Below are 16,730 nucleotides of genomic sequence, written 5' to 3' on the forward strand. Positions count from 1 at the left end.
CAAAAAGCGCAAATGAAAAGGATTGGGGGCCTACAAACTTTTTGATTATGCATTTGTGTCGTCCGAAATTTTTTAAATCAGAGAAGTCTATTCCAACTTTAAATTTAAATTTCACACAATCAAGTGCATTTAAAAATAAATAAAAAAAACGACAAATCAACGTGAAAAACTGAGTATACCAATATTTATTTAAAAAGGAATCCCTTGTCTTTGCAACCACCCTATTCTAGAGTTCCATATTTTATCTCGTTCTTTGTTGTAATATTTTATTACTTATCAATTATCAAACTATTAATTATTTCATAAAAAACAATTTAATTTATCTTATAATTTAGTAAAATTTTTACGTAAGTATATGATTTTGAATCTCCAATACAAGCAACAAAAACATCATAAACTCTGAACGTTTTGAACTAAATAACTTCAAATTCCTTAAATATTTTCATCATAACAGAAAGTCTACTCATCCCATGGAAAAAAGTTTAACAATAATTTAAAATTTAACAGTTAATCAAATTCATATTGTCGAAAGTCATCGAGGAAATCTTGAATGTAAACGATCTCTCGAGAGTATGGCATTTCAATATTACCAAACTTTACATATTTATTTCTTTCCATGAATTGAGTCATCGCAAGTTCTCCCTCGGGAATATGATTCCATTCAACTGATAACGTCTGAAAGGATTTAAAAAATGTTAAATATAATGATTAAAATATAAGGAAAAAAAGTTTAAGAAAAGTTGGCCAATATACAGTCAAAGTTAGTCAAAGGCAACCAAACGTCAAGATTCTTAACATACGAGGCTACCATTTCATCATCTAGTGGCCAAAAAAGAACTAAATTCTCTTCCGAGGCAGAATCAGTATTATCACACTTTTTTAACAAAGCCTTATGAGAGCAGTGCCACCTCCTTTCCTCCTTCATGCAATAACCCTCGATTTTCCCTTTAAACCGTTAAAGCGTCCCTTACCGACTAAAAGTATTCGTCCAGTAACAGAAGTCGTACTCATGAAACTAAAGCTTGTATCTTTAATTACTACACAGTCTGTTACATAAAATTTATTATTTCAGAATATTTGCTTAAATCGCATGTCTACCATCACCAACCATCAAATTTTCAGTCCCCATCTTTATCAAACAATCTAAACACGTTGAGCCCACTTAATTTTCCCCAATCTAGAAGATAATTTCAGAGTCCAATTTTTTTAGGGTCCTTAACTTTTGAAAAAAGTTATTTTATTAAGTATAAAATCCTCAGAAAAAAGAGACTTTCTTTTCCATGACGAAACCGGGTTTTATAATAAACTGAAACGGCTCGTTCCCAATTAGAGATACATTGTATTGATTTTGCACAGTACACTCCCATTCTTTTTGGGGTATTTGAGGGGTATTTGAACTAGTAGCGTTTTGATTTTTGCTACTAATAGTAGAGGGGGGGGGGGTATTCTTTTAGTAGCATGTCTGTTCTAAAATAGGGGTTCGAATACCCCGTAGCAATAATTTGCTACTAATAGAATACCATCCTCTACTATTAGTAGCAAAAACCAAAACGCTACTAGTTCGAAAACCCCTCGAATACCCCCAAAAGAATGACAGTGTACAAACATATCAAATATATCGAAACCTTTTTAAACAGTGATTCTAACTTAAATGAGCCAATCATCTTTACGCCATATATTACGACCACATTCTCCCCTATTCCGTTTTGTCGATATTCCATAATAGAAAGATCCAATTTTTTCTGAAGGCTACTTATTGGCCCACTCTTCTCAAAAGTGAAACAAACGTACCTTTATATCAACTTTGTGCCATGGTATGGTTTTCAATATTTTGTACTCAGAACCTTCAACATCTAGACCGAAAAAATCCACGGTTGTTTGCCCAATAGCCAACAGTATGGAATAGAGTGGGAAGCACTGCACAGCGTAAATTACTTCGTTATTTGCCCGTTCTTTGATATTTGAATTCATATTCGGCAAATTCTGCTTTGTTGACATGTTTTCTTCGCTGACAATAAAACTGCCAGACCAGCCGGAGGCATTGAAAATTACCTAAAAATGGGAAAAAATCAGAAACCCTGGTAGATGTTATCATTTTGTACTTTTGCATTGCAGTACAAGTAACGAAGTTAAAAACCTTACCGATCATTGGACAAATAATTCCCGAAAAACAGGAATCCAGATTCGGGTATTTTTATTACCGAAAAAAGCAGTAGTGGAGGGTACCGCTAATCATTAATTCAGGTTATCGTTTTTTACTGCGTATGCATACCCTGTTAAATGTTAAAAGCTTACAGAACAGCTATGTCAAGACCCTTTTTGTTTTTCTTCCTTCTGTTCCCTTCCTAATATTCTAATGCACAACTTTTCTAAGTCCCATACGGTCTAAATCGTACACTCTCTCAGTTATGAGTGCTACTTAGCGCTACTTATAAGAAGCAAAATGGAAAACCCAACTTAGAAGTTAAGGAACGCTTCTTACATAGTAACACTCGCAACCAGCAATCACTAGTAGATGGGCAACTTAATAAATTTTTTACAATATACAACACATGTCTGAGGCTGGGATCGAACTTAAGTCTTTGAGAACCCAAGCACTGTACACTAATCACTAAAAAACCATTACATATGTTTGCTGTTACGCTCACCATTCTATTATCTTTCTCTAGATTCCAATCCTCATTCTTACTTCTCGAACAAGCTCCTGCTCCCACCCTCGTTCCAGCTCTCTCCTTCCCCGGCGTGCCCCGCACTGCCTATTTACTTTAACAGCTTTTTCGTTTTCTCGTCACTTGTCGCTTGATTGCAATAAGGTTATTCATTTTAACATGATAAGGAAATTCCAGACAGCCTGTCGGTTTTTTTTGGGGGGGGGGAGTGGAAAGACATTGCCAGTAGTGATATGAGCCTATTACTATTTTTTTTCCCCAACTCTCACTTTGTTCTTAAGTTTAGTTAAACATAGTTTCCAGTAATGTGGGTAGAGGGCTTTGAAAAATAAAATCGCTTTTTGGATTTTTCTACAATACTGTACAGTGCTTGGGTTTTTAAAGGTTTAAGTTCGATAACTTCTTCATACATGTTTTATTTGTTTTAAATAATTGAATAAATTGGCTATCACTAGTGATTGATGGTTGCGAGAGTAACTATGTAAGAAGTGTTCCTCAACAAATAAGTTACGATATCCAAATTCAACTTATAAGAAGCGCAAAGTAGTACTCATAAGTGCGAAAATGTTTGGTAATAATTTTATTACGATATAACATCGAATCAATGCTCTCTCAACCCTGGAAATAATAAGGATACTTTTCCCTAATTTTTTAAGTGGGTTTTAAAAATCTTGAGAAATAATTTTTTTTTAACTAAAAAAAACAACTATCATCTCTCTCCTAAATACTATGAGAATATAGTAGTAGTGATCCCCTACTAAAAAGTAAGCATTAAAAAATTTAGATTGTAGGCTGGTTACTTTTATATGAAATATACCTAAATATCATTCTTCGGCCACAACAAAATGTTTCGACGCTATGAATTACTGGGAGCCTTCAGAATTTCTCCTGGGGTCTGTTGTAAGCAGCCCCTGTAGTTTATTCGTAAGTTGTTGCTGCGTCAAGCACGACACAAAAATGAAAGATGTGTGGAACTCAAACTGTGCTGACATACAGTGAACTGACATACGTGTGATGTCTAAACCAAAAGAAAACCAAAATTATGTTTTACCTGAATAGGATATGGTTTTGTACTGAGGCATGCAGGCGATGTATAGGCTTTACGATTTCGAGCTGAAAGCTGACGAAAAGCTTTTCGGTCGGCTTCAATTAATATTCCAGTCCAGTTTAAAAAACGCTCCATGAATAGGGTATTAGAAAGAAATTCTCCATCAAGAGCACCGGACTCAATAAAAAATCCACCAGTCTGTAAATGAAAATTACAATTGTTAAAAATTCAATAATTTTCAGTCTTTAAACACGCAGCATTCTCTGTGATTTTAAATTTTTTTAAATACTTTTATACAATCATTCAAAGTTTCTTGAGCATAGGCCTACTAAATATAATTCCCACTTTTTCATTTCTTTTCTTCGTCTTCTTCTTTTACTCTCCCTCTTTCAATATTTTCCCAGGATGGACGAAAATTATACATAAAAGAGATTATTTATTCGTTTCTTCCGTAAAACTCAATATAACATGAAAATCTGTAAATATCGTTAACACTCTCGTTCCAATGGGGACTACTTTTCTGGTAGCACTCAGTTATAGAGCACTAAGTAGAATTTTTTCGTAACCTAAAGAGTAACGTTCTCTACTTATTAGGTAGAGCATCTACTTTATAGTATAGTAATCTGCTATTATTATTATTATTGAACTGTTTTTTGTTGAAAGTAGCAATTCACTACTATACCATAAGAGTGAAATTCTACCACAATCACAGTAGCGGTCGCTACGATCGTAGTGGAGACCGGGGCTATGTGGGACACTTTTTTTCTTTACGCTGCCAATTTTTTAAATAGAAGAATTAAGTTAACATAAAAGTATAGGAGTAATTCCCATGCATTTCTCTACATTAGGTTATTTTTTCATATTTTTTTCGTCAAACTATGTAATAGTTATTTAATTAAATGTAAAAAGGGAAAAAATGAAGAAAACAAAATTTGTAGGGTTAAACGGAACAGAGCCAGGGGAAAAACGGAACACCCTTTTTCTCTGCAATGAATTGATTAAATTAATTGAAAAACGCACTAATGAAAAGAAAATTCATTTCTCTTTCAGAATTACTGTAATTTTATTCATTCTATTGAGTATAAATGGAGATACAATAAAAAAAGTAAAGATGTCTTTTTTTCGATCTCTTTTGGTCATTTACCCCTGGCAACAGATGGCTGTACCATTTAACCCGGACCCCAACAACATCAAATAAACTAAATTATAAAATACTTAAAAACACATTTTTATAAAATAAAAATAATATCTTAAACTAGAAAGAAAACCCTATCAAATAGCTATCTGGGTTTTATAAAAATATTTATAGAAGTATCAAAAAAATTGAAAACTAAACGTCAAAAAATATTTTTCCGATTACAATTTTTTGTTTTTCCCAAAAAACTCGCAAAATTAATCAGAAATTCAGAGAAAAAAATTTAGAGGAAAAAAAACATCATTTACAATACGCTGTATTTATTTCAGAATTTTAAAACAAGCGCCAGCCCAATGTCATTTATAGCCCCGGTCTCCCCCACTAAATGGTTTAAGGTTTAATACAGTGTACTTTCTTAAAATTATAAATACAGGTTTGAAGAATTTAACAACGTCATGGCTCTTTGGCGTACACAAAGTTGCATATGACAGCAGTAAAATTTTTTGTGTTTGATTGCCCCTTATTTTTTGTTTTTAAATCGTAAAATACCTAACCTAGATATAACTTGATCAGCTTGAAAAAAAATTCCAGTGAAAGTTTGAATTATTCTCTTTTTTGAGACTTGGTGGATTTTAATGCGTTAAAAATAAGGGAATTATAGCTAAAAGAAAAAAAAGTGAGCCAGTCGCCCCACTCTCACCTAGGAATTGTGCATATCGGCGGTTGGATACTTATTTTACCCCTTTTTCAATAAATTAAGATTTCTTAACACGGTAAACATTTTGGTATGCATTATTTAAACACTGAAAGCCAAATTTAATGCTTCTACGAAGTATAAGATGCTTAAAAAATACAGTATATTATTATTATTATTCATAGCCTAATACCATCCACTAATACGCATTAATAAGAAGGGTATTGAGCTACACATAAAGAAACTTTCATGCTAACATTTTCTTTTTCTTTTTGTCTTACGCCCTGACGGTTTTTATAACCGATGACATTTTTACAACACATAATTAAATTTGTTAGTAATTTCACTTCATGCAGATGCCATGAATTTACCTGATTGCGCAAAAGGCGTAAAATAGCTTGAGACTGCCCGTCGGAAGGATTGGTGAATTCCGGCTTACTCAAATTATATGAAAGATTCAGAGGCGTTGGTTTACGCAGATAGCTAGTTTGAATTAGATGAATGACGCAAGGATGGTCTTGTTGAAGTTTGTTCTTATTGGCATAATCTAAATAAATAGTTAAATACACACGCTCGTTTATAAAGAAACAAAATCAAGTAAAATTTTCTGTGGGCCAAGCGCTATTTTCTAAATGGAAAAGTGATCTATTCCCTCTAGAACTCCAAATCGAGAAAAAGTTGAGAAAACTTGACAATTGCAGTTTTTTACTGTTAAAGTCAACAAGTGTCTGTTTTTTTTATCAACTTCTTATCCTCTAAGACAAATAGGGTTTACACAGTTGCAAACCTTTTCAGTTTTGGATAGTTTTCCAAACACATTTTTAGATATTTGGTTAACTTATATACGCATTATTTTCGTTTAGAGACATGCATAATGAAGCTGTAGGGATAGAAAAAACAACACATTTGAAGCGCCTATATTTTTTTTATTTCTTCAACCCAACACCCTAATTTCTCTTACGTGGAACGACTGCTTCAATTCCACTTCTGCATAGGCCTAACTTCAAATTATCGGGCGTTATCGTGTTTAAATTCATTCATCAGGTCTAAAATGTATGGTCATTTCAATATTGTGCGAGACGACTAAAAGGAGATAAAAGGCAACGCATCAGCGCGCATCACAAACAGTGAAGCATCCATTCCTCTTATTGCGAGCCCGAAGGGCGAAGCTAATAATCGCATACGCAGGAAAATAAAAACCATGTCACTTTGTCTGTCTGTATGTCCCGCTCCATAGCTAGAGCGTTTTACGAAAGATTTCGGACTTTTTGGTCTTAAAAATTACACAAAAAATATGCGGTGCGACCAGAACAAAAATAATTTCATTTACTTAATTAGTTTTCCTGTAATTAATGAAAACCTGTTAAATGTGTTCTTACTTGCCTAAAGAATAGTTTTCGATGATTTCTCAATTTCACAACCCCAACTAGCACGCTTTTTGGAGGACGTTTTGGATCCCTCATGGATAATCATGTTAACCGCTGTGTATACCTTGACCCACCTAGGGTGAATGATGACAAAGCATTCATGTTTGCTACATTAATTAAAACCCGTGAGAAAACTTAATTGTTTGGCTACATAGCAAAACAATTTTTTAACTTGTTTCAAACCCCTCTTTCTTATAAGAGAACTACTAACTTGAATCCGATCAATAAATTAAATGCAATCCTTTACAAGTTTGCAAGTAAAACACGCACGAAATTACTGTTGATCTGAAGGGAAGCAGGACCCGCGATAGAAGTTTCCCCTGTGTTAGTCACCTGCCTTGAGCATACACAGAAAAAAAAACACATCCTCACTTAACCCACACTTTCAAGTGTACCCCCAAAAGTGTGCAATTCGGGTGCTTTTTCCTTGCGTCGACTACACTTACGGTGGCTGCCAATCTTTTTTAAAAATTAATGAACACTTATTTCTCATCAATTGTGAATTACCACACATTTTTTGCAAACAATGAGTTTGATTTTTTGACCACATTTAACCACGCTTAGGCCCTAAGTGGAGAGGCCCACCTTTATTTAGGTGTTCCCCAATGTGGACTGGTCCACTTATAAGTAGGAACTCTTACTTTTTAGTGTAGACTTCCATTTCCACACTTGAAAGTGTGGTTGAGAATGGGTAAAATTTTTTACTGTGTACAGTGATGGGGGTAAAAAATTATAATCTAGCTTGGGAACGCTGCCTTCGCTGAACAGGTTCCACTCTTTAGCCGTGGAGGTTGGGGACCTAGAGGGGCACCTCCGTGGGCTCGAGTAACGCTGGAGTAACCTAACTATGAGTATATTTGACGTCAAAAAGGGTCAGAAAAAGAAAATCAAGTGTTATTTTTAACGAAAATCCACGGTTACGAGGACCAAATTCATTTTTTTTTCTCCGTTAATTGCTTAATGTCTTTAACCAACAGCCTTTTTCTAAAAACAAAGACTTGAATGTATCTGACCAGCCACTAGGTAGTTTGGGAAAGAAAAACTGCTGTCCAATTCTGAGCAGGATGCTGTACGTTACGAAAAGTGTTACGTTTTCTTAACAGTGAACTAATTCAATTGTGATTTGAACTGCAGGTTTTAATAAAATATTCCTCTGGAATTATTTAATACCTTCGTTGCATTCAACCGAAGAGTAGTGCGTTTTTGAGTTCTTGTATTTTTCTCCATAAATTTCTTCCATTAGATTGTATTTTAACATAGGTTCGGCCATGCTGTTCCTTTGAGGTACACGCGAACTAGCCAGGTCCTAATAAAAAAGTATATTATTATCAGAGATAAATAGATAGCTTACTCTGTATAAAGTACAGCAATTTTTTAGCCTTATAAACATGCCTGTTACAGAATTGATGTTGAATTAGGGAAACAAATTACTTTTAGTTTTACTCTACTAACACGACTCATTCAATTGACCTCAGATGTATGTAGGTCAATATGGGATGGATAGATTCAAATCACAACTGGAGGGTGGTAGTCTACAGGGTGGGTATATGTAGATTCGAAGCTATGATGGTATCAAATAATGAATATAAGGTAATAAGTAAAGATCGCACATAATCTTTCATTGTACCTACCATTTGTACAGTATCCTGCACTGAAACTCGAAAGTGATTTTTCTGTCCAAAACCGCCTAGCCCAACCCCCCAACTACGATCTCGGCCAATTCAATTACCATGATGATCTCTATCAAAGTAGCTAAACATGAATTTCATTATTCTGTTGTTTGTTCAAAGAAAGAAAAATTTATGCATCACGTTTTTCCAAGCGTTCAACCATACCGAGTACTAACGGGACCAGATTATTTCAACCGGCAGAAGAGTAGAGTTATTGTTATATTTATTGTGTATTCAGGGAAACGGCGCGAACGCAGTCCCCACCAGAAAAAGTGTGCTTCCAAGTTAATCAATTTGGATTAATCGCAAGGGTCAACGTCAACCCATCCTTATAGTGCAATGGAAAGGCCTCGCCCTGGAGGAACCACCTTGGTGGTCGCCTCTGAGCCATGTAAGTAAGATTGTATATGCTTTTTCACTTTTTCAAAAACTTTTTATACAGCATAACAATATTCACAGAGAGGGTTCAAGTATTTGACTGACGTAAGGAATAGCACACACTTTCCTACATCGACTTGAATTACGTACTCGAGCAAAATACAGTAATTAAAGCTCAGTATTTATTCCATGGACTTGACCATTGCAAATACTTTCAAGAAACAAATTGCTTGTTTTTTTAAATTCGGTCGTCAAATTAAAAAATCAAAATAACCAAATTAAATTTTCATATGAAAATTCACGCATCATCAAATTTAAAACAAACATCACATTAAAGATAAACAGTTATAATTAGTTAACACAATAATGTAGGTGGAAAAAGGCTGCAGACTGAAGAAACTGTTTGCATTTTCCAGACCAAGAAATATTAATCTTGGAGAAAATTGAAAAATCGCCTTTTCAGCATTCAAGACTGCATCGTTTCAAGGTGTGACGTAGCCTAGAGTGCTAACGACGCGTATTTTTCCGTTGTCCTACTTTTTGTGCAGGACACTGCACGTAAAATCATCCTGCCAGTACATCATATTAATATCCCTGGAATACAGTAGTGCTAATAGGGTTACTGTGCACCTGAAGTCTGCAATTAGGGGAGAGTGGTCAGGTTTCGCCTACTTTTTTATTTTATTTTTCATCTCCCTCCATCAATACCCTTTTTATATCTTTTTGTCTTAAAAATAAGAGCAAATTCTTTTATCTTGAACTTTTTTTTTAACTTTTATGAGTTATTTTCAAGCATAAATATAGTAATAAAACGAAATCATGAAAGTCCCAATATGCCCCACATACACGATGCTACTCACTCAAGCCCTGTAGTTCTTATGGAAAAATAGACAAAATTTGACGATTTAAAATCTTGGTTCTGATGAAATAAATCATAATAGCAACAAATTATTTTTTTCTTCTTGGATTTTATCTATTTCCCTTGATAAGTTTTTAATTTTAATTAGAAATTAGTTCTAATTCAATGAATCAGTTATTCTCAGTAATTGCAATTTTTCATAACCCAACAATTCCTATGAAGACAGACAGAACTTGCTTTATAAATATTTGTATAAATTATATTTCAAAGAAATGATTTGGAATATGTTTTCGAAAAGTTGAAAAATGTTTTGATTTTTTATCTTCAGAATTGCTATTTATATATTGTAGAAATTCTAATATAAGTGAAAAGATGATAATGCACACATGGTTAATATAGTTCATAATTTTGAATAAGATACATTGCTAAATAACTAGATAAGATCGACTTGCCCCTGGGCTGTCTAGCCCCTTTCTCCCCTACTCTTTTTACATATAAAATACTGGTTCCTCAAATCTACCGATTTTTTAAGTCTATAACTGACAGAAATAACAGGGGTTTGATTTTTAACTTTGGTCTAAAACTTATAAGTTAAGTGTCGTACTATTGATCTCGAGACAAGTGCCATCGGAGTAAGGAAATAAACCCGTGTTCCGAAATCCAAGCATAGGTAATTTTCAAGTTCAATCATAAACCGAAAAGCAAAGAAAACAGAGTGATACTTCAATGATACCTTACTTGAATTGAAATTCCTTGAGTAAAATACAACAATAGTAACTAGGGGAGAGTGGGGCGAATGGCTCACTGTTTTTTTTTCTTTGAGCTCTAATTCTCTTTTTTTAAGACATTTAGTTCCACCATGTCTTAGAAAAAAAAAATTGTCAACCTTTTACTGGTATTTTTTTCAAAATCATCAAATTATATCTACGTTAGGTATTTAACAATTTAAAAACAAAAAAAAATTGGAGCAACTGATCCCAGTTGCGGGGTAAGTGGCTAATTTTTACGAAGGTCCTTATTAATTAGGGTGTGGGGTATAGGGGGTAGGGTAGTAGTAGCTAGTAGTAAAATTCAGAGGGTTTAATATCTATTATGTTTTTGCATATACGTTTCTTCCCTGAATGACCAATCGTCACAAAATTTTGTACATAATTCTGTCGAAATTTGATAAACTGTAGTGGGGTTTTCATTTGTTTTCATTACGGTTTTAAAAAATTAATTTGCGTACTTGTTACCTAGCTGGTTGCCGAATCCTAGGCAGTGAATTCGCTTTTTTTGCGTAACCTTCCAACTGTCAGTCAAGTTTGTGCTCAGCAGTGTAAACAAAAAAAAGTTTGTATCTTCCCTATCAAGACAAATTTTCTGCTATGGGAGTAGAGAGTATTTCTTATTTGATTTGATTTGGTTTTTAAGTTCTTGCTCGATTTCGTCTTTATTCTTCTTTTAACTTTGTATTTTCCCACTATTACTTTTTTAACTCTTTTGTTTTATTATTAACTCTTTTTTTACTGTTTTTTATCTTGATTTTAATAAATTTGGTTGTCCAAGTAAAATTTCTATGCCTCCTTTTTTAACAGTTAGTCATCTTTTGAGATCTTTTGAGATCTTTTGAGTGCCATTTTGTTTGTTATTTAACATAAAATAGATCTTAATCTGATATCAACATTTGACATTGGTGTCGCCAACTTCGTGACTAATTTTTCACTATATTTGAAATCAATGTTTCTGATAATCAATCATTATGATAGGAAAAATAAATATCTATCTGATTCATTGAAAAATGAAAAGATAGTAAAGGGTTCACCTATTCAATTTACTGAGTAATTCTAGGTAGCTTCACTTGAAATCTGTTAATCCGAATTTTTCAACATGGTCGCAGACGACTAGTCTGTAAGTTGCGACGAATTGCGCCGTCACTTTTTTGGCAGCAGTATATGAAAATTCTTATCGACAAGATGTTTACCATCACCTATATTACAACAAATACGTTTGATAAAATACTCGCTGCTTGAGCTGGCGAATGACATGAAACGTTAGTGGTTCGAACCAGAGCAGGAATGGCACTCCTGGAGCCACGAGAGGATCTCTTTGATTGAGAACCTTGGTGCTAAAGAGCGGAGCCCACGCTGCATAGGTAACAAATGCCAAGTGAGAATGTATTTTTTACAGGTTGCTAGTTGCTATTCAGACATCAACTAGTCAATAAGCATCGCCATACGCTACTAAAAAGTGACGGCGCAATTCGTCGCAACCTATAGACTAGTCGTTTATCGGTCTTTAGGCCACTGTCTTGGCAAATTGCAGCTCATAAAACTTTCATACGCCTTAAAAACTGACGGACGTAGACATATTTGTCTTGCAAAAACACCTTTTAGCATTTCATGGGTAAAGTAAGGGGTTTTCATTTTGTAGTGAAATGAAAACAAAACTATTTTAATTTAAAATCACGCTTTAACCTTAGCTGGAATTGAATCCTATAACTACATCCTCAAATTGGTAGCACTCATTGCTAACAATTGGGATATGAATTCTTGAAGATAGTTTATTACAATAAGAAGCGACGAAATTAAGAAGGTAAGCGTTGCTAGTAAAAAGGAATTTAGAATTTCTGTGAAAACTTTTATTTCATTTATGTTGATTCGTTATTTTATTTTTAGAAGTACAGTACCTACCAACCAAGTTGTTACACTGTACTAATTACAGCCGCTTTTAACATGGATTAATTTACGGGTCGCTGTTTTTTATTATTTTCAATTTATTGATTAAGAAGTAAGCGATTGAATTAAGAGGTTTTAACGCATCATCCGCAAATTATCTTTAAGGTTTCGTTCAGATCAAAATCAAAACATAAGTACCACAACACTGTTAAAAAAATACCGATTACGATCGGTAATTTTGTATTTTAAAAAATCGAGATTGGTTACCAAAATTTAGAAAAGGGTATTATAGAACGTTTCATAAAGTGAAATTTGACTTACATTTGGTCGTATAGTGGGAAACTGCAATTTATTTTTACCGTTTGCATTACTTTGTAAATAAACCATAGTAATTTGGACTAGGTAGAGAGATATTAATATCCAAGTGAAGAACAGAAACTTATTTCTTGCAAAAAACTGGACAGTGTAAAAATTCATAATTTTATATTTCCTTTCCTTCTTATACTAATTAAAATTTATCAACTAAACACAGTTTAATTGACAAACTTTATTGGCAAGACGTGAGAATAACACAATTTAAAAAGTTGAAAGTCTCAAAAGTTACTGGCATAGTACAAGAGATACTACAGTTTTCATTTGTAAAAGTTTCTGAAACGATACTCAAATCACTGAACAAAAATAAGAAAAGGAAGGAGGAGCCTAAAGATAATTTAGCGAGACAGTATTTTCTAAGGTTCGGTAAAATGTAAAAATCAAATTTAAACCTAAAATAACTATGTTCACAGAGGCAACAGAGGCTTGTAAGTAGAGGATCAATACTTGGAATAGTTCGCCCAAGTTTTTGTTTTGTTTTTTTCATTTCTTTTCACAGCAGCGTGAAATCACTGAAATTCAAGGTTTAAGGAAGCTAGAAAAATTTTCATGTACTTAAATTTCTCACTTAATGCTCTAGTTCCCTACTTAATGGACCATTTTCACACTTAAAACTAACATTTTATGCCATTTAAATTATTGAAGTGAGAAAACTATGAATTAAGTGAGATAAAATGATGTAAGTAGTTGAAAATTTAAAATTCTAAGTGATTGCATGGGACTTAGAATGTGTTAGTAATATGGGATGACAGCATGAACGATATAATCTAATTCAAATGACTTAAAAGGAACGTTGAAGTAAAAATTTTGCGTATTAGCGCGAAAAAAAGTTTCTTATGAGGACCTTTTAATGTAAGCAAGCCTACTTTATACAAGCTTCGAAGTAGAAGATTCAAATAGCTATATGAATAACACCGTATCTTTATTTTCATGCATTTTCACTTTATTTTACCATTTTAAACATTCTACAGAAAAACGTGTTACAAAAACTGTTATCTTACATATGGAGATACTTACGCAAAACGATACCTCAGTAAATTTGTCATTTAATTTCCGTTTTTATTTATAATAATTCTGATTAAAAAATAGACGATATACATATAAACTTATTTTTAACCTATTATTATTAATATTTGAAACACTTCCCCTAATTTTTAATAAAGAACTCAAATTTGCTAGGGTTATTTATACCCGAAATGATAACTATTTTAAAATTCGATAAATGTAGAAACTGAAAATATTTTCTAGTCTGTGAAATTTTTTAAAAATTCAATATACAATCTAAACTGTCTGGAAGAGGTTGGGGAAAATATTTCCGAAGACAAGGAAAGTATTACGAAGTAATTCACGAGGGCGAATTTGTACAGCAAGAAGTGTTAGAATAGGGGAGAGTAGTACTAGTTGGCGCTTTTTTAGTTTTTTAACCCTCACTTCTTTATTTCTCAATATTTTTTATCCCCGCTAGGCTTAAAGAAAGAGAAAAAATTAGCTATCAAAAGCGTATTTTTAGTTTATTAATTTAATTTGCTTTGTTTAAAACCCAACCAAGCGCTTTTAAAATGAAAGAGGGTGGGTCGAGTCGGGGGGCAACATGCTCATGTACGTGGGGTAGGACGGCCTATGTTATTCTTACGGGCTAAAAGAACAGCTGGCGATGGAGTCATCAACTAAATTTTCCGAAAAATTTTCCCTCCCATCTCTAACCCAGCAACAATAGTTGCCCCGAAAAAAGGTTTCTTTGTTTTTATTGCGTTTTCAAGCAATAATTTTGTTAATAAAAGTAAATAAATATTGGTTTCTGGAAGACGAAAGAATTTCCTTTCAGAAACTTATTTTTTTATAAATTTTAAGTTAACTAGGGAATTCCAAAAAAGAAAAAAGAAAACGAAATGTAGGCCTACGACATGATTTAAGGGTAGAAAAACTATTTTATTTTATTTATTTATTTTAAAACTATATTACTTGGACTATTTCAGTATTTTTTTTAAAGATGTGCATTATTAAAGACTATAACTGATATTTTTTAAATGCAATCCCTCGTTCGCAAGAGGACGAAAAACGGTGGGTGTCAAGTTACCCACTACCTCAATTTCCCCGTTCTCCACTATACAATAACAAATGGTAAAGTGGTGAGTGACATGAGTTACAGGATATTTTGCGTGCCTGGTAGGGAAGAGTCTGCAGTTTGCTACTTAAATTTGAGTAAATACGAGCCCACCACTAATTGAGGCCAGATTTGGGGGGCCCAACAGAAATTGTAGGGTTTTTCGTGTTTTTTACATTGATTTCTGGTGAGCCCCCTTAGTTTTTCTTAAATAATAAAAAAAAAACTACAACAGCTAGAAAATCGTGGATTTCACAATTCAGTTTTCCGCAAAATTCCGAATAAATTGGTTGTTTTGACTAGCTGTGATGCCTCATTCACCGTTTCCCAAAAATTGTTATCCCCAAAACCACTAAATCCGGCCTCATTGATTGGTTGACTCTGTTTTAAGGGGGAGGGAATATTTTAAGTAGGATAGACCATTAATTATTATTTTCTTCTCTTTTAATAAGTTTTATCTCAATGACTTTAAGTGGTTTACCGCTGCTGATTTTTTCTCAACAATTTTTAACAACAGATGAACAAAATCTAGAATCATCAGAACAAATGATCTATTTGGAAATGTAAATTTTGTTATAGAATCTTTGATTCTATAATATTTATTTACAACTAAATAAGGGGGAAAATAAAACAACTCTCCCAAAGATAGGGTAGGGGAGAGTGGGGCTAGAAGGCCTGCAAAAAAATCTTTTCTAGTTTTTTTGCTCTGTATTTAATCTAAAAATTTCAGCTTTTTACCATGTTTGCATTATCATCATGGACACTAATACTACAAATTTCAACAACTTATCACTAGCCTTTCTAAATAAAAAAAATAAAAACACTTTTTGACTTTCCTGATATAAGATTTTTGCTTTTTCAAAATCATTTCTTTTTGAATAAAAATTGGATTAAATGGTAATAAAATTAGTTGAAGTAGTGTTGTGTGGCTTGAGGTGTAGCACAGGTTTCCGATTCGATAGGTTAAAGATTTAAATACCGTCGATAACTGATAATTAATGAATAAAGTAAAGTACAAAAAGTAAAATAAAGTAAAGTTGAAACTTTACTTAATCTGTTAGTTACTTAAGTATAACAAAGTAAAAGATAACTTTCCTTATTTACTTTACTTTACTGTTAGCTAAACATTTTTCACGTTAAGTTAAGGATACCTATAGTTCCTTTACTTCACTATTAAATGTTACTTAGTTATGCTACGTTACTTAATGCTACTTAATTCTACTTTTTACTGCGTTTTATTGTCAGGCAATGCACGTTTTTAACTTTTAATTTTATTTATATGCTCACTCGGTACTTTTTTCTTTCTCTTGTTTTCTTCTTGAAAGTGAAGAAAGGAAAGGGGACAAGGTGACCACGTTGGTATACTTTCCGCCAAAATGCATTGAAACCGGTTATACTTTACATCCCGTTCAAGAAACTTATAGGCGTGACTGTATATAATAAGTCCCATCACTGGTAATTTTTTAAGTTGATTTTAAGTAAATTACTAGGGCATAGTAATCTTAAAAATGATTCTAGAATTTGAATCAAATAAGCCCATTGAAGGGTCTATAGACTTAATCAGTGCATGAAGAATAAATCTGATGATGATTTTATATTAAGATTCAAACCGGTTTGTAAGGTTAAGGCCAGTGTAATAGAAACTTCGTTAGTTTTTAGAATATTGTTTACTGTTATTTACAATGTTTCATCGAAACAAGATTCCTTCGGTAATGTC

General features: G+C 33.2%; 1 protein-coding gene and 1 non-coding gene across 2 annotated transcripts; both read right to left on the minus strand.

Moving 5' to 3' along the window:
* Positions 1-259: 259 nt before the first annotated feature.
* Positions 260-13,139, minus strand: LOC124330256. The gene is made up of 6 exons (XM_046788698.1): positions 12,859-13,139; positions 8,144-8,279; positions 5,918-6,093; positions 3,721-3,915; positions 1,792-2,052; positions 260-675 (listed from the first exon to the last, which is right to left on the minus strand). Exons 1-6 carry the CDS (start codon positions 13,012-13,014, stop codon positions 508-510), a joined length of 1,092 nt encoding a protein of 363 aa, XP_046644654.1. The 5' UTR covers positions 13,015-13,139; the 3' UTR covers positions 260-507.
* LOC124322140 lies at positions 8,880-9,042 on the minus strand. The gene has a single exon (XR_006914491.1). It is a non-coding gene; the product is annotated as a U1 spliceosomal RNA (small nuclear RNA).
* Positions 13,140-16,730: the final 3,591 nt, after the last annotated feature.

This window comes from Daphnia pulicaria, chromosome 1, assembly GCF_021234035.1.
Source record: "Daphnia pulicaria isolate SC F1-1A chromosome 1, SC_F0-13Bv2, whole genome shotgun sequence".
In the NCBI taxonomy this organism is placed as follows: Eukaryota; Metazoa; Arthropoda; class Branchiopoda; order Diplostraca; family Daphniidae; genus Daphnia; species Daphnia pulicaria.